The 22796-nt window shown below is 33.8% G+C and overlaps 1 protein-coding gene and 1 long non-coding RNA gene across 2 annotated transcripts in view; one reads left to right on the forward strand and one right to left on the reverse strand.

The window, feature by feature from the left end:
- Positions 1–18318: 18318 nt before the first annotated feature.
- Positions 18319–21508, forward strand: LOC115224617 (transcription factor SOX-9; the record flags this gene model as incomplete). The annotated part of the gene is made up of 2 exons (XM_029795508.2): positions 18319–18673; positions 19770–21508. Coding segments are annotated over 2 exons (1317 nt in total), but the record flags the coding sequence as incomplete, so codon positions are not given.
- A 36-nt stretch (positions 21509–21544) lies between these two features.
- Positions 21545–22796, reverse strand: part of LOC118767815 — an 11236-nt gene continuing 9984 nt past the window's right edge. Inside the window, exon 2 of the long non-coding RNA XR_005003731.1 lies at positions 21545–21677. This is a non-coding gene — a long non-coding RNA (uncharacterized LOC118767815). The remainder of the gene's footprint in view (positions 21678–22796) is intronic.

Here is a 22796-nt window from a genome sequence, read left to right on the forward strand (position 1 = left end):
TCGTTGTCATCGTCACCAATCTGTTTTCAATATTGCTGTCAATGTTGTAGTTGCTAATGTTGTTATGCTTGTTGTTGCCAATTATATTATTGTTGTCAATGTTGTTGTTAAGGTAAGCACTTGACACTGAAGTTGACAGGTTTTTTTTTTTTGTTAGCTAAATGTTATTTGTTGTATTAAATGTACAAACTGCTGTTGAAGTTGTTGCTGTCGTCGTTGTGCTTGTTGTTGTTGTTGTTGTTGTATAGAAAATTCAGTTTTTGTTATTGGGACATCTATTATCATTACAGTCATTTCCGTTTTTATTATTGTTGTTTTCGTAGTCGATGTAGCTTATATTGTGATTTAAAAAAAAAAAACGTTTTCCAAGTGCGAAAATAAAAATTCAACGAGCGATTAAACGATTAGAGTAAGTGTAAACACACACACACATACACACACAAACACACACACACACACACACACACACACACACACACACTGTAGTATGTATGATGACGATATTCCGGAGTTGAGTTAATCGAGTTCAATCTCATAAAGGGAAATCATAAAGCCTCACTTCCGATTGTTTTATTCAGGTTCTGTTTGTGTGATAACATTTGAAATTAGGATATGTATATCCTGCAGTTAGCGGCACCTTTTGGTGGGAAACCGCCGAGTGAGTGGCTAAAATATTTTTGCTTCTCTACATTCACTTGCTTGATGGGCTGATTATATTCTTGCGAAGAAATTTAATTGGTAACATATAAAGATTGAAAGAGCGGTGCGAGCACATGTCACAATGCACAAACGTTTCAAGTGTGAGACCGTGTGGAAAGATGAATGGAGGCATAACATCGATATCACTAGTGATCACTCCAAACACCATGATGCTGACTGGATGTTTGATTTTTATCACTCTTGGTACGTGTTTTCGGGAAACGGCAAGCCAACGGTTGTTCTGTGTGTTCCCTATCTGATCCTGGCAGAAATTTTTCTCGTCTGAGAAAAACCAAAGCATGTGCAGTTGGAGGGGATGCTTGAGTTCGTTCAAAAATCTTTGTATGGCGGTCTTTTCTTTTGTCCTTGATGGCTTGGGATAAAAATTAGCCCTTTCTCATCTTGTATGAAGAATACTGAATGTCTTCATGCACTACCTCCCTGATAAGAAGCTCAGACATTCTCATGTTCCTGGCGATGGACCTGATTGTCTTGGAGAGATCGTTGTCAATCATGGTTTGGATCTCACCAACAAATCAAAGAGTTCTTTTCTTATCAGAATGATCAGGGTGAGTTTTTCGAGCTGCCGTACCTTTGTAATCACCATTAGACTTATCCAGCTCTTCCGAATCTTTAGCACTGTCCTCAGACTGACACCCTAACACTCTGAAATGTTCGTATTGGAGCTCCCAGTGCGTATGCCAAGCAGTACAATATGTCGTTTCCAAATTTCTGGCTGAGTGAATTCCATCATGGTGCTGCTTTTTCTCACAGACGGTGCCCATCTGATCCTACTATACTGTGTAGTCGACAAAATCAAAAACAAACAATGCGCAAAATTAAAAATGTAAAATGGTGACAGTTTACCCATCGCACCCTGTATACACAAGTCTTTCAAATGGTGAATAGCGTCCAAACTTTTCACCTTTCCTTCGTTACTAATGAAATTGGTGTGACATGCAAAAATGTAAATGGAAATGGGAAGAAGAGACCTAGTTTCAATGCGTGCAGGAGAAGGAATTTTGTTAAAGGTACTCGTCTCCAAAACAGTGATGTTAAACGGTGTAGTGTGTTAGGTCTACATATTTAGGACAAAATATATTTTATTGTTATGTTAACATGAATATATTTATGTTTAGCTTTAAAAAACGTCAAGTTTCTGATTAGTCAAGCAGAAAATATTTTACATAAATAATAAACACATATATATTCCACTCGCCTTTATGCTTTTATTTTTTCCTACTGAGTCGGAAAAGGTTTGCATACTTTGTAACTTTTGATTTCTTGCTTGAGAAAAACATGAATATCAATAATTCTGATGTATTCAAGTAATGATATTATTTCATTTACAATGTAAGATATTTGTATGATGTTTTTTCTTTATTATCATTGACGCAATGCAACTAGATAGTTTGAAGAAAAGGTCAAAGTCGATTAAATCAGGTGATTTTATCTGACTAGTCCATATTTTAACAACCCGCACGGAGATCACTTCTGGCAAAAGCCCATCCTCAACAGAAGCTTTCTCTTCGAATCCAGAAGAAACTTCAGCCCCAAACAATAACTGATAGTTTACAAAGCTCAGGTAAATTAAAGCCCACAATGTAATATTGCTCTCGCAGCTGGGACTGTGATGCTATTGCAAACAACAGCGTCACAGACTGCATTGAGAAAGGGGTCCCCCACTGGTTGACTTAAGTAACCCACAGAAGCCTCTGGGCGTCAAGTGTGCTACCGCCTTTCTCTACAGCTACAATAAAAAAACATCTGCTTTGTGAAGCTGGCTCAGGTATATGCCCTCTTCACCCAGTTGTCCGATCTGCCTTTTCCACTTTCATGAGCCTTGTGTGTACCATATCCTAGGTTCATACTAATCAATACATCCTGTCTGTCCTCAGAACGCCGGTACTCGGGAGCTCTCTCCCTTTACAAAGGTTCAAAGCAAACGTTAATTGCATTCATCTCATTCGTCTAGGCGACTTTCATCAGGCCACGTTAGAGAATTAAAAAAAAACTGGTGGGATGTAGCAAGTTTGATTCCATTGAAATTTTGGTCAGAATATAAATTAATATGATTAATTCCGTTATTTTGTTCACCGCTGTCTTATTCTGTCATCCACCAACTGTTGGTTCATTAATGATTTATTAAATGGTCCTTAATTTATATTACCGATCTTACCCTCAAATATATATATATATATGTAGTAATAAGAAAGGTAGAAAACGTAATTGGTATTTTTAAGTTATATAATAAGCATGTATATCATATAGGTGTGTGGGTGTATACACACACACACGGAAATGTTCGATTATTATAGTTCTAAAAAATACTGGTTATATTTTCTGAGTGTCTTATTACTGTTTAAGGTGCTCCAACTCTGCATTCTAGCCTATTGTTTTACACTGCGTAAAATATAGGAGTTGCAATAGGAATTGATTACCAAGCCTAAAAAACTGGCAAGGTGGCGTGTATTCCAGCACACCTTTGTGTGTATGGATATTGTCTATATATAATTTATGAACTTTCATGTGCTGATACACAGATACGCACACATTTAAGAAAAAATGTCAATGTTTGATTAAAGAAACGATTCAAAATGTTATATATATATATATTTACGACGGCTTCCACACAGTTCCACCTACCAGGTCTTTTCACGAAGCATTGGTCGGCCTTTGACGACTGTAGAAGTCACTTGCTTAAGGTGTCGCGTACTGAGACTGAATTTGAAACCACGTGGCTGGAGAGCGAGCATCTTAACCACACTGCAATACGTTCGCCTGTGTTTGTGTGTGTGTGTGTGTGTGTGTGTGTGTGTGTGTGTGTATGTGTGTGTGCGTGTGTTTATGAATATGTGTAGATGTGTGTTTGCGTGTGTAATAAATATTCATAGTGTACTCGTTTCAATGAGTAGTAGTAATGTGGTATTTTATATATATATATATATATATATATATATATATATATATATTATTAATCATTGAGGGTAGCAAAAAATTCTAAAAATTTATCGCTACAACGTTTTTAAATTTTCACCTTATTTCCGAATTGCACTACTGGCGGTTTGAGTTCTGGCTGCTCTTCTGGTGGACGAATGGCCTGTTTAGGCCTTCCTAAATTGTTATATATATATATATATATATATATAATAATATATATATATATATATTATGTTTCAGTCATTTAACTGTGGTCATGCTGGAGCACCGCCTTTAGTCGAGCAAATCGACCCGGGACTTATCTTTGTAAGCCAGTACTAGCTATCGGTCTCTTTTGCCGACCGCTAAGTGACGGGGACGTAAACACACCGCATCGTTGTCAAGCTATGCAGGGGACAAACCAGACACACAAACACATACACACACCACTTATGTATATATATATACGACAGGCTTCTTTCAGTTTCCGTCTACCAAATCCACTCACAAGGCATTGGTCGGCCCGGGGCTATAGCAGAAGACACTTGCCTAAGATGCCACGCAGTGGGACTGAACCCGGAACCAAGAACCTATAATCCTTTAGAGAGATGCTAGCATCCTAATTCTCCAGTTTATATTAGTGTTCAGTAAAAACCAAATATATCAGTTTTGCCTTGATATATATATATATATAGGTATTTAAAATACTTAGGAATGAGAAAAGGAAGAAAATAGAGAAATTATAATAATTTCTTTTTCAAAGATAATTCAAATACCATATAATGACATTCCTGGGATTTGAATATCACTGAATAAAGTGACATCTGTATGTCTCCCTTTTCTTCCTTTCCTCATTCATCTGTGGTGTGTGTGGTGTGTGTGTGTGTGTGTGTGTGTGTGTGTTGTGTGTGTAATAGATCTGGATATGTGCGAGTCCGAGTACATTTGCTTGTGCGCATGTCCAAAAAAAACCTTGACCGTTTTGATTTAACCATACGTTTACAATGTAATCAATCTCCTCTACAGTGTTGAGACTGAAGATAAATATTATTATAATAACCAACTTACTCGTCAGACATGTGATGTGTGGGTATGGGAAATGAGGTGATGTTTTTTGTCAATTTTACTTACTTTCGACGAATATTAACGATAGCGATGCATGTGATAAGTACGAGGTTGGTTATGGTGACGTTGAGTAGGACTTGTCATCAAAAGTATTCCAGCGGTGGCCATCATGTCTTTTTGCGTAATCACAATGAAATCGAAATCCTGAAACTGCCCCAAAATACGACAGTCTAAAGTTTCAACTTGAGACTGTTACAGTCACCTCTCTCACACAGATAGACACACAGATGTATACATACATACATACATACATACATACATACATACATACATACATACATACATACGTGTGTATAAGTACATAAAATAAGGAGTTGTAGAAGTAAGAATATTTTTAATAGCAGTACAGTGGTACATAACATATCTATCATTATTTACATCATCCACTTCTTATATCTTACATGTAAGTATATATATATATGTGTGGTGTGTGTGTGTGTGTGTGTGTGTGTTGTGTGTGTGTGTGTGTGTGTGTGTGTGTGTGTGTAAGCAAATATTAGTAAGTTAGATAATCTGTATAAGATATATATATTATATATATATATATACATACATATATATATAATATAAATATTAATATATATATATATATATATATATTATATATATATAGGCAAAAACCTGGGTTTCACTATATGTCACAATCTGACAAGTGCTACTGATAAATTTAACTTTCCTCTTTAGAGCAAAACTGACTCATCTTTCCGCAATAGTGGAATCTCTACAAAGTTGAAGGGCCCTCCACAATGGCATGCAGCTGATATATTTGTGATGACATTCTAGTACACTCTAAAGTTGTTTTTTTTCCTGCAGTGACATCTGCTGAAAACCTATTGGAGGCCGAACTCCGGTCGGCAGGACTTTTTGAAAGGCACACCAGACGACAGTTCACCTTGAATGTTTTTAGTCATATGTACCACCTGTTGATGAGTCATATCTCTGTGCAGCCTGCTCCTCGAGAATGGTTGTCCATGCTCGCGCTACGATGTCAGAATATCAATTAGAAATAATAGGCAAATCACATTCAAATGCTATTAAAAAATGAATATAATATTGGAAAATATAATTTCCGATATTTGGATGGAAAATGCGCGAGAGAAACGAGACGGAACAGAAGTGAACGATTAAGATATTCTTATAAGTTACCTCCCGTGACCTGTGTATTTATTTCGAAATTCTGTGCAGACACCTGTAAACTCTAATATTCTTATCCAAAATGGAGACGAGTGCCAACACTTCCATACAGCACGCTTGGACAAAACAGTTATAAAAATTTCTTCACATGCATGAAACCATTGGTTGACTTGCTAACCCGCAAATACTGTATACATATACATGTGTGTGTGTGTGTATGTGTGTGTGTTCATGTGTGTGTGTGTGTGTGTTCGTGTGTGTGTGTGTGCGTGTGAGTATTTCTACTTTCCAATAGCAGGGCAAACAACATTTTTAGTTTAAAATTAATATACATGTAATATCTGATATTCATAAAGACCGGCTACTTGTCAGCGTGAATTAACAGGTATCCTTTCATCTGGATTCTCTTACAAAGGACAACATACGTACAGAGCAAAATATTTATTAGTAGATATAACAAAATAATGAAACTTCATTTTCATTTATTTATGACCATACATACATACATACATACATACATACATACATACATACAAACATGAATCTTACAGACGCATGCATCTATTATCTATTCTTTTGCTCCTTTATTTGTTTCTGTCATTTGACAGCGGTCATGCTGGAACACCGCCTTTAGTCGAACAAAACGGCCCGGGCCTGTCACTTATTTCATCAATCTCTTTTTCCGATCTGCTAATGGACCAGGGAAGTAAACACACCAACATCGATTGCCAAGCGATAGTTGGGGGACAAACACAGACACAAAAATACATACTACATACACACACACACAGACAAATACATACATATATATATATATATATATATATATATATATAATATATATATATATATATATATATATATATATATATATATATATATATACATATATATATATGTGTGTGTGTGTGTGTGTGTGTATTTATATACACGTACATACGACGGGCTTCTTTCAATTCGTCACCCAAATCCACTCACAAGGCTCTGGTCGGCCCGAGGCTATTTTAGAAGACACTTGCCCAAGGTGTCATGCAGTAGGATTGAACCTGGAACCATGTGGTTGGGAAGCAAACTTCTTACCACACATAGACAAACTCACTAATATCATCAAATACCTACATATGCATATATACACGCATACACAGACAAGCACACACACACACACACACACACATACACACACAAGTACGGAGCGGGTTAACATGAAATACCACGGGAAATGCTATATTCATGTATGTGTTTCCAGCAGATGTAAACAAAATACTATTAATAGTAGATATACTCACGCATATACACACGTACATACACACGCATACATACGAACAGGTGCATACACATACACATATACATTATCATAGTTCTATAGTGAGTGTAATCATACATGTATACGTGCATATATAAATTCATACGCATACACACATACACGCACAAACATCGACACATACATACAAACATACACCACACACACACACACAAATACACTATATATATATATATATGTATGTATATCACAACACACATATATGCATTCATACGCAGGCTGTATGCCTGCTTAAATACATAGGCATACATAAATGCGGAGATCTAAGGTTTCAGCGCTATCGGAAGTTATTTGCCCGGCAAATCGTCTTATCTTTTAGTTCAAAATATACTTAAACAACCGATTGCTGAGTGTGTGTGCATATATATGCGTATGTGTGTGTGTGTATACATACATAGATACACATATACATACGAATAAATATATAAATAAATATATATATATGTACATGCACACATGCAATCACACACTCATTGATGGAAGTAATGTTCTGCTTAACTATAATCTAAATGTACACACGCACGCACACACACACACACTCACACACACACACCTACACACATACACACACACACACACACGTTTACACACACAGACTGAACATTACTATAGCTTGCATGTGCGTATGCAGGTATGTTTGTGTTGTATTATATATATATAATATCGATATAATATATATATATATATATATATATATACTATATATATATGAGGGGTGTGTGGTAAGTAGCTTGCTTCCCAGCCACATGGTTCTGGATTCTATCCCGCTGTGTGGCACTTGCCTTATGAGTGGATTTGGTAGACGGAAACTGAAAGAAGCCCATCGTATATATATATATATATATATACATACATTTATATGTATATATATGTGTGTGTGTGTGTGTGAGTGTGTGTGTGTGTGTGTGTGTGTGTTTATGTGTCTGTGTTTGTCCTCCAACCATAGCTTGACAACCGATGTTGGTGTCTTTACCAAAAGAGACCGATAGAATAAGTTCGACTTATTTTGGCCGCAGTCAAATGACTGAAACAAGTAAAAGAATAAAGGAATATACATACATACGTACATACATACATACATACATACATACATACATATATATATATATATAATATATAGATATATATATAGACATATATATATATATATATATAATATATAGATACTATAATATAACATACGTATATACATAATTAAATATATATAAAAATGTAACATTTACAAAAGCAAGAGAGTCAAACATTTTAATGTTTTGTTGGGCCTGGTTGTTTTTCTTCCTGGCATTCTTTTTCTTGTTATTATCATATTTATTTGCTTCATATTTGTGCTGACAACACCCACCTTCATACCACTTAAAATATTCTTTTAAACTCCACCCCCCATCTATTCCGTTCTCTTCTCTGATAGTTGCGTAGTCTCATTATTTTTTCTTTCTCGTAGAACTATGTCACTTCAGCGAGAAAACGTGAGAACACGTCAACGGTAAAGTTATTAATGCAATTCAATGGAAAAGCTAAATGAAATACGGCTTTAGCATAAGAAAAACGACCTTTCAGTCGAGGTCCATCTATGAATAAAAGCATGCAGACACACACGCACATATACACAACACACATACTCACACACACACACACACACATACACACGAGTGTTGGATATAAATTTACGTAACTATTTAGTCACGCATACTTATAACGTGTGCGTATATATATATATATATATATATTATATATATATATATATATTATATGCGTATGTGTGTATACATATATTTATTTGCGTAGGTGTACGTTTTGTGACTTTGACATCGACCATTGTGTACAAGCACACGCAGGCATTCACATGTGTGTATGTATATATGTATATGTGTTTGCATATGCTTGATACATACATATATACATATATACATACATATACATACATATATATATATATATATATAGATATATATATATATATATATATGATATATATATATGTATATATATATATATTTGTAAGTATTAAGAGGTTATAAAGATTGACCTAAATATATATCTCAATGCTTGCAAGTGTCTCTTAAATCGTACCGCCTATGAACCGCTTACACACTTCTTTAATACATTTTATATAATTTTGCTTTAAAACTATGTGCATGAATCCGACATTCTGGGCTATATTACCAATATGGTTACTGTTATTGCATTTGAGGAGATTGCTTGTTGGAGAATACATAAATTCGTGGGACACTTCTTTGTTTTCTAGTGTTTTTATTTCTTTGATCCGGGATTGTCCGAATCATTAGAGCAACCATTTTTAGTTATGGACCCCTTTTGCCCCTGTTTTACTCCCAGCCATTTAATATTTTTTTTAAAATCCTATTTGGTTTTATAATTAAATATTATTAGGAATTATATAAAAGATATGGTTGAAATATTTTGTCTATTTTAGAAGTATAACCAATTTATTGCACATACATTTTTAACTACAGAAACTTATGTGGCCACTACCCCCGAAGCGTCATATGGAACTCCTTTGAGAACCACTGCATTAGAGCGTCGGACCTAATGCTTTGCAATATATGTTCGAGTTCTTTACGCTTTGAGGTACAGTTCCGCCGAGGTCTACTTACCTTTCCGCTTTCAACTTTCCAGAATCGATGAATCGATGAAATAAATCATCAATCAAGTACATGTGTCGTTATCATCAACTAACTTCGTCTTCTCAAAATTGCTGGCTTTGTGACTAAATTCCCTTTATCTTCTATTTTTTTTTCTTGTTTTAGTCTCCGCCATGCTGAGACACCGCATGTTTAGTCGGGAAACATCGATCAATGTTTGGCACAAAGCCAGCAATTTTAGGAGTTCGGGTAAGTCGGTTACATCGACGTCAGTACTCAACTGGTACTTATTTGATAGACCCGAAAGGGGGGAAAGCAATATCAATCTCTGCGGCTCATACGCTCCTCTCCATACATTTTCTGCAACTTCGCATAGGCCTCTGAGTAGATATCGCCATGACAACTTTCTCTGTCATGGTCAATGCGACGATCACGCGCTAAACACCTTCCTTCTAAGCACTGTTGTGGACAGCGGAGTGAGCTAGAACGTTAAAATTTAGTGGGCATACACAGCAGAGTTCAAGGTCCGGATACTTATTGATCAGACCTCGTGTGTGTATGCGAAGGTATGTCTATCTCTGAGTTTGTGTGTGTATGGATGTATGCAATGCGTTCGTTCGAGATTGTACAAGTGATTATTTACATATACTTATATGGTGGCTCTCTGCTCCTGCTCTTTCCTAGCGTGAGATCATAAAAGAATGTTGAGCGCTGAAAGGCATTTGAAGAGTACTGCTTGTATCCGTCACGTGACAAAGAATGTGTGTTTGTGTATCTTTCGGTGTACATGCATAGGCATATATAATATATATATATATATATATATATATATATATATATATATATATATATATATATATGTCCGGTTTCTAGCCTACATTAGAATGCAGTAAATATTAAACAAGATTGCTTGGACAGATGTGTGTATATGTCTGTCTATCTATCTATCTATCTATCTATCTATCTATCTATCTATCTATCTATCTATCTATCTATCTATCTATCTCTGTATATATATATATATATATATATATATATATATATATATATATACAGAGATATCTATCTATCTATCTATCTATCTATCTATCTATCTATCTATCTATCTGTATATCATTATATATATATATATATATATATATACAGAGATAGATAGATAGATAGATAGATAGATAGATAGATAGATAGATAGATAGATAGATAGATAGATAGATAGATAGATAGATAGATAGATAGATAGATAGATAGATCAGAGAAATTCGACACATTACAGATGATCATGATATCTGGGGGCAACAGATATTAGCAAGACCTAATTCAAAGGATAAATGACTTGAAAAGACCTTAATTATTCAGTTCCTCAAAACTTTACCACCGGTCAAACCACCGGTGAAAACCCTCTAAAACCCCGGTCAGGAAGAACAAGCTACATGCATAGCCACATATATGCCATGTTTAAAATGAGGCTATTAATGTAAGTGCTGAATGTCTACACACTTCTTCATGGAGCGCTTCAATTTTGCGTCTGAAAGTCGCATGATGTTAATGCACTTAAATTAAATCTATCTGTCTGTGTGTTACAATCGTGGGAACAACAAAAATATTACTCGTGTACATGCACATCATCGTGCACGCTTACATCCGGTTTTTGCCTCGGTCAGCTGTTTAGTTTGTTTTGTCTGTTTACAGCTAAGAACATATTGGAGGACATGTGTCTGACGCGTGCGTGCGTGCGTGCGTGCGCGCACACCACGCGTTTGTATGGCTGTATGGCTAAGAAGCTCGTTCGGCATCTACGTTGTCTTGGGTTCCGTCCCACAGCACGGCACCTTGACGCAAATGTCTTCTGCTCTGACCATGGACCGACGAAAGATTTGTGAGTATATTTGGTAGACGGAGACTGATAAAGACTCGTCGTGTATGCATGAATTAATGCATATATATATATACGCAAATAATATTATATATATATATCATATATATGTATATATATATATATATATTATATATATATATATATAATACAAAAAAGGACAAGAACTCAAAACATACGGGGGGACCCACACACACATACACATAACACACACATATATATATATATAGTGTGTGTGTTGTGTGTGTGTGTGTGTATGTATGTATGTATATATAATATATATACAAAATATACATATATATATATGTAGATATATATGTATGTATGTATGTATATTATATGTATATATATATATATATGCACATATACATACATACATATATATATATATATACATCCACACACACACACACACACACACACAACACATATATATATATATAATATATATATATATATATATATATATATAACAGAAGGGAAAAAGGTTGCATTCTGATATGTAAGAGAACATGTGAGTAATGTCTATTACGAAAGCATATGTAGAGCGTGAATTTTGAAATCAGCACAACATATTTACAATTAATTCAATTCAATTCAATTCAATTCAATTTTTATTGGCTCAAAAAGGAAAGGCTTTCACTTAGATACAAACTTACCAGAGCTTGACCAAATCAGCAAAATACAATGCAAACTATATTACTGAATGAACAACGTATGAAAGAAGGAAAATTAAAAATTATTTTGTTTGCTTTTGGCCTCTGTAAAATAATCGTATTCTAATTTATAGTATTGATATATCACGTAAAGCAACCGGTTTTCATCCACTGTTAATTAAGATTGGAATTCTTGGCTTTTCTAAAGTCAATAAAATATGATATTAATCCAGAGGGACGGATCTGGGGAACTTGCGTCCAGCACCTTGAGCACTGATTTTTTAGGTGATACCTTTCTGCTCGAGTTAACCCCAACCGCCTGGTCCTTGGATGTCTTGTGTAATTTGCCCCGTTGTATGGGTTCGAGCAAAGTGCCCGACATGAGGATAAGTACCTTCCTTCAACCAGCTAGAGAGGAACTAAAATAAATAAAGGTTCATGGATACTGAACTTCCGACCACGACTAACTAGTAAAACAAAAATAGTGTTAGTAAGACTGTTCCTTTAAAGTCAGGGACAACAAGAAACCCTTTTTTTCTTTTCTTTTTTGCTGTTAGCAATATTGTTTGTTTTGCTTCTGATTCAGGGAAAGAGAATGCATCCTATACCGCTAACGAATCTCATATGAAATAGAAAAAGAAATTTGACAAAATCGAAAGAAGTTAACAGATGATAATAACTGTTTCGAAAATTGGAGGTCTGCAGATAATCAAGTTAGCATCCTTCAGAATGATACAGTACGGAATTTTGTCATTGAACAGGTCGCGGTCTCAAAGTAACGAAAATATTTTGACAAATTAAATTTAAATGTTGTAGTGAATCTAACGGATTTTGTGCGTTTCTTAAATGGCTTATAAACACCTTCCACGCTGCAATTGTTTTCGTTCCGGCACACGATCTTAGATCAGGTCACTTGCTATGCAAGTACATCTCTGTAAATCCTTCAGAATGTTGCTGGGGAATGCAATATATTTGTATAGTGTTTTCTGTGAAGCGAACTTATATGCAAACATTATATGCTAAGTATAGGTAATACACCATATTGTTCTGTAAACGTACTGTACAAATGTCTTGGCTCTGATCATCTATTCATTTATTGCTTCTCTCTACGTTTTTGTTTTATTTATTTGTCTGGAATATTTTCTTGTTTGTTGACGTTTATGGTATTTTAGATAGAACCCAGAGGTTAAATTTTGTTTAATATGGTGGTATATTAAATCGAAACTAATGTTTCATTTAGAAGACCGAAGAGGAATGCGTTAGACCAAGTTGATCTAAGGACGCAGCAAGATGAAACAGAATACCAAGAGTCATTTAGTTTTGCACTACTCTATCAGTTTTAGAAATTCTCTCTTCTCGGTCATATTAAATATTTTATTAAGTTTCTTCGTACACAAGAAGATGAAAGACGAAAAAGAACCGAATGACAGTTATTTTTTTATTTCTAAAAATAACATTATTTTTCCAAGTTTATTTTATTTTAAAACTTCTTTTTATTTTTGTGTTTATATGTTTATTTTCTTAAAACCATTTAGCTAATCACACGATATAAAAAAAGTTTTCATCTGTTCTAACCTTCCGGATCTTCAGTTGAGTTACGAATTGGTGCTTAAGAATTATCTGGTATTTACACAGCATAGTGATCTCTACCAAAAATTCTCTCCAATTACATCGTTCCCATGATATCCCGTAACACATGAATCAGTAAAAGATAACTTAAGTCGATCGTCTTATTTATGACCACCCAAACATTAGTCCTACATTTATTGAAAGTAAATATACATATGTATATGTGTGTGTATGGATGTGTATTATGTGTGAGAGCTAGATAGATAGATAGATAGATAGATAGAGAGAGAGAGAGAGAGAGAGAGAGACCATTTTTGACCATTTCTTGAAGTCTTACAGTACAACTATTTTATTTTCTCACGTGGGTAATGTGTACGAATAAAGGACGAGGAAAATAGTGAAGGGGCCGAATTGAAGCGAAGCTGCTCCTTTGGGAGATCGAAACCAAATATATTAATCCCTGGCGCAAGTGTAGATCACAAATTTTCTACGCCAGAGAATGAGTGATGTCCTTGCTTTTATCGAGTATACAAATGGGAATTACCTCAACCAAGAACTGAAATTGAATACTGGTCCGGATTACTAAAACACCATCGTAAGAATATAAGAATATTTCGGCCCTATTCATCTGCCGTGTCTCGTTTCCAGACATATTGTGTCTAGGACTACATTATCTTACGAATCTTTCTCTTTTTAAAACAGTAGAGTTAGCTTTGAAATAAGTTATATAGTGAACTATGATATCTCGTAACACATTACGCTGCTATTTCTAGCAGATCGAGTTAGTATGTAATGCCTCGTTTAGCAGACGATTGTTGTTCAAACCTGAGCCAACCTTTAGTCTAGTAAAGCTATTATCAAACACATACCAGCCATGAGCATACCCTGTCACTAGGAATATTTAGGGCTACAAAATGGCTTCACGGTATTTAATGGGGCTTAACGTCCTATTCGTATTTAAAACAATGGGCTGTGATTTAAGGCTTATTTGGTTGATGTTGCTAGTGTATCAGCTGACTACGTTAGCTTCTTTTAAACAGAGTATTATTAACGGCAAAATGGTTCATGTTAAATTAATTAGTTCTTACCAAAAACTGTACCGAGTGAATATAAGTACAATCTCGACTCGGGTGTTTACTTTTCATCTTACACAATGCTGAATGTCATACATAATATGATAAATATTTAGGTCGCCATCATAGTTTCTAAAATAGGTCTAAAATGAACACCGACATCGTTTTTGTTGTTGTTTATATTTCGACAGTTGCTACTCTTCAAATGATCTTGCGGTTGTCCTTTCTCTAAGTGTTGTTTACCTGTTTTTCGATATTTCTGGTATTTTTTTTTTTTTTGGTCTATATATTTATTCTTACGATTCTCCTCTGAGAATTATATCAGTTTTTTACGACAGAAAATGTATGTTCACCACTATAAATGTTTATACACATAAGCACTCACAAAGACGGAAACACATACACGCACACATAATGGTGATATATACATATACATATATATATATATATACACATACATATATACATAAAAAACGTGTATATGTGTAAGTATGAATATATACAAGAATGTGTTATACACACACATACGCACTACATATATATATATATATATACATATACATATATATATATATATATATATATATATATATATATATATATGTATATATATATACACACACATACATATATACATAAAAAGCGTGTATGTTTGTAAGTATGAATATATACAAAAATGTGTTTATACATACACATACACACTATATACATACATATAATATACATATATATATATATATATAATATATATATATATTATATATATATATATATACATACATATATATATATACATATATATATATATATATATATATATATATGTATATATATATATATGTATGTATATATATATATATATATATGTATATATATATATATATATATATATATATATATATATATATATATATATATATATATATATATATAAGCGCACCTATATCAATATAAATCTGATATGTGTATGTATTAGGTATGCGTGTAAGTAAGGATGTGGCTATTAAAAGGGAGACAGTTTAAAATGTATCAACACTTGATACGATAGACTGTTTTTTTCTTTCTTTCATTTTTTTTTTTTACATCGTTTCGTGGCCTGTGTAGTTTGATTTCCAACCAAACACCACTGTTTGCTGTCGTTTTTTTTTTTTCTTTTTCTTTTTTGTTTCTTCACTGATTCACTTTTCTGAGTTGTATTTTGAGAACGTGCGCCTGTCTTATTATCAAAACATTTGACAGATATCTAGCGTTCTTTCCCTGTTTTGTTTTGTCTTGTTACATTATTTGCTTTATATTTGTTTTTAATGTGGTGGTAGTGGTAATGGGTTGTTTGAATGTAGCTGAAATGACCCATTTTTCAGCAAGCGTAAGCCCAAGAAACAGACTGTCCTAATGTTAGATTATAGTGCAGCTTTTAACCATAATGACATGTGATGACGGCCTATCCTCTTTTAAATGTCGTCTTTACCAGCTGGACACCTATCCCGAAGGAAAGGAAAAGATACTTATAAAACATTTCCTCGTCTACTTCCGGGTCTGTTCGCTCCTGTTGTGACATGAAATTTCTTACCACGTTTTGCTTCATGATCAAGAAGATAAGTCGGGAGTATTTTTACTAAAACCCCTGAATAGCAAATAGGTCAAATGCCAAAATATATAATATACTGACATTGCAGTTTAGATGAATTGGGCTTCCCAGCTTGGATTTCTTTTGATATGCTTTTGCAATGAAATTCTGTAATTTTGCAATTTATATTTTGAGATTATAAAAAAAAAATGGGCACGATATTGTGAAAGAATAGTAGTACAAGAGATTAAAGAAAAACAAAACAACAAATTTCCGTATTAATTTCTTAGAATTTCTGTCCCGCTAAGATCAGTGATGGCCTCAAGCGGAGCAACAGATGTTAAAACACTCAGATAGATTATAAGATTGTCTTGTGATATAGAAGTAGCAGAAAAGCGATTCTTCTGCAAAGCTTAGGTTTAGTGTTGTTGTTGTTGTGCAGCTCTGGTCAGATTTAATCGTGCAAACCTAAGAATTTGGCGTGTATTCGTTAGCTGCCTGAAACATCCATATTTATACGAATATGTAAAAGGAATATGATAGAGGCCTTCGTATAAAGAAAGTCGTTCTGTTGGTTTTAAATCCTAGTTTGTATAAGGTTCTTCTTCTACATTAAAGATCACAGCCCCTCACCACCACTCTCTCTTGGCTTACTTCGGAGAAAGAACTTTTACACTCTGTCTTCTAACAGCATTTTTCTGTGATGTCATCTTCATGAATAGATTATTAATTACTTAATTAAGCCACCCAAAACAATAATTCAACTGTTCTTTATATTGAAATTTATCAGTAGGTAAAAGAAAGAGTTACTCATGAGTTTCATTTGAATTGCATTCTATAAGAGGCTTAAATGAAACATATGTTGGGTTTACTGTCAATATCTAATTACATAAAAAGAAAATTTCATTCAATATCTAAAATGAATTGTTGTCAATAAAATTTTATCGTCATCTTTAATGACGAAAGATTTTCCAACTGTACTATGTGTTTCAATCTGTTCCCTGATCACCATCAGAGAACTTATTCTTAGTGGTGTAAACCCTACCAGGATGGATCCGAACAAGGAACTATTATTTCTAAAATATAATGATATCTTTATCCATTAGATCACTAACCCATGTGCTGTCAATGTAATTTTATTGATACAACTAAAATCTTTTAAAGCATTAAATCATTTAATAAACCCCACCGAATTTATTAGACTGCGTTGTTTGACTGTGATGTAATTTATTATCGATGTCTAGCATTCATATAAGTCTAGGTGAGATTCTCTTTGGGGATGGAATCCATGGTTAAAGACAAAACATGCCACCGTTATAAAATTTTAAATAAGTGATTACAATCATCTTAGCTTTCTTAGATTTCCGTTAAAAGGGTATTGCTGAAACAGATGCTCCAGCATTCGCTAAACTCCAGGTTAAGGTGGTACACTTACAGGAAAATGAATATACATAATAGTGATCTCAAGTAAAAACCTTTCCTCAGAAATTGAGAAAGGCATGCATGTCACAATTTCTTATTTCAACTTCAGTTATAAACCTGAGTAGTTCCCTTTTTTATAATATTAATGTATTATATTTACCAACTGTTCTCACAATGATGTTTATAGAAAGTAATGGAAAAATGTCTGATGACCCAAATAATTATTTTTATGAGTAATATAATTTAAGAGTTTGCGGAATGTTTTATAGCATTATTTTTTCTTAATTTTCAGTTTGCTTTCATGTTTGTAATACTGGATAGTTAATATAGCTTCAATAAAATTATTTCCTCCTTTCCTTTTTTTGTAGACTATTAAATGAAAAAGAGAAGCGACCTTTCATTGATGAAGCCGAGCGTCTACGAGTCCAGCACAAAAAAGATTATCCCGATTATAAATACCAACCGCGTCGTCGGAAACCTCTCAAAACTTCTGGCGTTAGCAATTCAGGATCAGTCGATGTACAGCACCACCTCCCACCAGGCATGATGTTAAAGTCACTTCAGAACTCACCCACTCCACATATGAGTGATGGCGAGTCTAGCAATTGCTCAAGTCCTCATAACGGCTCACATGGGCCACCGACTCCACCAACTACACCAAATCAGCAGGAACTTATAAAATGCATGGCAGATCGTTCACGTCTCAGAAGCATGGGTAAGTGTCTCGACGAAGTTTAAAATAACGAAAATGTGCTTCTACCTAGTTCATTTGATTTTAGTTATAATCTATCTTTATAGAAATATATAGGATAGCATATTTAATGGATATGCTTCTTTAGAAATAAAGTTCTTATTTTTGTCGACTTCCCGAATTTGATTTGTAAATTTGAGTATTCCCACATTAGCACGAACTCATAAATAATAAAGGAGATGTTGGTTTGGTCAATTGTTGTAGACGATATCTCTATGACTGATATTCGTTGTATCAATCCTGGGAAAGACAACATCGATTCTTGTGGGATTCAAACCAAGAACGTTAACGAACGTAAATAAAGGCTTTTTGTTTGGCACGCGGCCTTTTTTGTCACTCATACATGTAATGATGGCCTACCATGAACACGTAAGCGTTACTTTTCTAGATAAGGGGTTCTCAAACTGACAAATAATTGGTCATCCCCTCTAAAATAATAGGAAAATTTTTTACTCATTGCTCTTTATTAAGAATTTTTAATTTAAGCACATGGTCGGCTATTTTGCAGTGAGGGTGTTAGTCGACACCATCGACCTAGGAAGGATGGAAGGCAAAATTGATCTTAGCAGGATTTGAACTCAGAAAATAAAGAGCTACAAAAATATCAAAATGCAACATTCGCTCTTTATTAATGACAAAACAAAATAGAATGTGCATTTACATATTTCATCTTCCTTTGTTGTGATGTTGAACAAGTTAAAATTTTTATGACTTTTTTAAATATATTGATCATTGCAATCCATGCACCTCTTTATTCAATCCTCACAACCAACCACCACCTATTTTATATCGAACAACATTCTATCCGACACGAGTAAAGAGTCCTTCTATGACGCACAGGGGGAATATTACACTAGGTTTCAGTATGACAAGTAGCTACTGGCAAATTAGAAATGAAAGCAATAAAAGAGATTGAAGATCAGAATATTATCTTTAGTACATAATAGATATAAAGAAAGGCAATCCTTTACGTTGCATCTAGTTATATGAAACATCTTCATTTATTTTTATAATCATTGGTTAGAAGACTTCTCATGATCTAAATATTTATGTATTTCAGGAGGATTACATTCCCAGGCCCACCCCATCGACTTTAGTCGGGTAGATCTACGTGAACTTGGAAATGAAGTAATGAGTTTGGATAACATTGATGACCATGAACTTGACCAGTATTTGGCAATGAATCCAGGTGCCATCCTCTCGCACCAACATAACGTCGCTGCGGCGGCAGCAGCTGCCACGGCCGCCGCAGCAGCCCAGTCTGATAACGGATATACGTGCTACAACCAGGTCAGCCCGACTGCTGTCTCTACTGCTCCTACTTGGACTAGCAATTACCGAGTTTCTGCAAGTGCTTGCGTGCAGCCTTTCAATAATGGAAGCCCAACCAGCATTCCTTATGATTTATCATCGCAACAGCAACAACAACAGCAACAACAACAACAGCAACAACAGCAACAACAACAGCAGCAACAGCAGCAACAGCAACCACCACCTGCACATCAAGCGGCCAACGGTCACATAGGAATGGCTTCTAATATGGTACCAAACAACAATGCCAACAATGCTAATGTGAACAATTCGAACAACACGAATAACCCTAACAATGGTGCAGTCGCTAATAACATAGGACATCATCATCGCGGACCAGTTTATACAACAGCCGCTGAAAACGAATGTAAGTTCCGCGAACCTAATTCCCCGGCAACCATCAAACTGGAACACCTACAAGCACCCCCACCACCAGCACCCCATGCGCAACCGCAACCACTGCCGCCTCACTTCCGTTGCGAAACAAACAAATATGAAGAATATGACAATACAACATCTCGTTATTCTATGAACGATGACCAGATATACCCAGTAACAAACCACCAACAAACATATTACTCAAACCATAATGGACAAGTAGTTTCTAATCCTTCTCCACCGACTTATCAGTATCTCACAATGGCTAGACAAACCTTTAACCCCATCGTCGCAGCAGGACCTGGAGAACAACCATGGGAACGTTATACATGAAACATTTAAAATCGTTTTTCATATATATATATTTGTAATATATATAAATATATAATAATGATATTAATATTAATATTGACGATAAACTTCGGTAGATCGAAATTCCTTCCTCTTGTAAGGAAACAGTTGATCTCAAAAGTACAATTACATGAAAACCCCTTGTGTATATGAACTAGTGATTGTGAAATATAAGAAATTGAAAAAGAAAGCATTCTAAAACACTTGTTTAAAACTTCGGAGAAAAAAATCTAATGATACTTTAATGCTTTCAAATGATTTTTATATATACATAGATATGTGTATGTGAATGTGTGAGTGTGTGACTAGGGTGAAAGAGGAAAATGCAGAGTCGGGGTTTAAACAGAGATATTCAAATTGAATAAAAGGTGACAAAAAGCATGTTAATTTACATGAATCTGAAAATCAAATCCTATGACATTTAAAGAGTTGTTTGTGTACAGGTCCAAGCGTTTCATTAAAAACATTTTTTTTATGAATCACACATTTGTGTAGAGTAGACATCAGATTCTAGTTAAAGTAAAACTGTGCCTCTATTACAAGAAAGACGAGGAAAAACTTTTCTCGTTTTATCAACAATAATAAATGATGATTAGAAATTATCATTTGAAATAGAACTTCTTGGGAATATTCCAAGAATACAAAATATTCGAACTTTTCAATTCAGCACAACAAGACTGGTGCTTAGAAATGCATGTAAAAATCAATTAACAGTATATCTTGTATCATACAATTGACTGTTAAAAACTTTTAATTTCATGTAAGTTTCTCGTTGTTTTAGTTATTATTTTTTTCTTTGTTTTTGTAGTGTTTTCTACATCACGACATCGTATGTATGTTTTAAAGCAGATGAATACAGCTATGATATATCAATAATTATTCAATACGTTGAAAAGTAAAATATTTTCAAAGAAACAAAATATGATTCCTATATATATATATATATATATATATAGTTTTCTACAATTGTCTAGCAGATTTTTAACAAGATTAAGCTATAAATTCCATCACATTGATGCAAATATCACAGAGTGTAAAATTCAATCTTTACATCTATATCTGTCAGTTAATAGTATTAATTTACTGTCTTTTTTCGGTTTTTGTTTTATTCTAAATTGAAAATAATTCTAGTGGTCATGGAAATGAATTCTTGGGTAAGACTATCCAAAGCATTTGCACAAATACCTTCAAACAAACAAACTACATGAACACAAATAGTATTTTGATGTTTTGTAGTGGATTCTCGTTCGATCTAATGCAGTTTGGCTGACACGTTTTGAAAATTTTGACACATATTCTTCAAATGAAAGAAATCAAATTTAGTGTACAGGAGAGTCTCTTTTTTCTTTTTCTTTTTTAACTTGGTAACAGATTATTTCACTTCAGATGTTTAACTCTATGAAATGAAATCTAGAGAGTGGTGCATCGGTCTGTATATGATTCGATATTATTTCATCGATTAATATCGACATATAGAAAGATGTTGTATACATATACCACAGAAAACCTATGTATATGTGTATATATGCATATATATATATGTATATATACATAAATATATATATATATATATATATATATATACATATATGTATATATACGTATATATATATATATATATGTATGTATATATATATGTATGTATATGTATGTATATATATGTATATATATATATATATATTAACGCATATATCTATGTATATAAGTATGTAAATATATATAGCATATATATGTATGCATAATATATATATATATATATATATATATCTATATATATATATATATATATATAATATATATATATATATGTATGTATGTATATATGTGTATATATGTATATATGTTTATATATGTATATATATGGATATATATATGTATATATAGATATATATGTATATATGCATAAATATATGTAAATATATATATATGTATATATGTGTGCGTATGTGTGTGTGTATGTGTATACTTATACATAAACATTCATACAAACATATACATATATACATACAACGAAGAAATATTAAAGTAAACCAACACTACACAGGTC

This window comes from Octopus sinensis, linkage group LG2 (genome assembly GCF_006345805.1).
Source record: "Octopus sinensis linkage group LG2, ASM634580v1, whole genome shotgun sequence".
In the NCBI taxonomy this organism is placed as follows: Eukaryota; Metazoa; Mollusca; class Cephalopoda; order Octopoda; family Octopodidae; genus Octopus; species Octopus sinensis.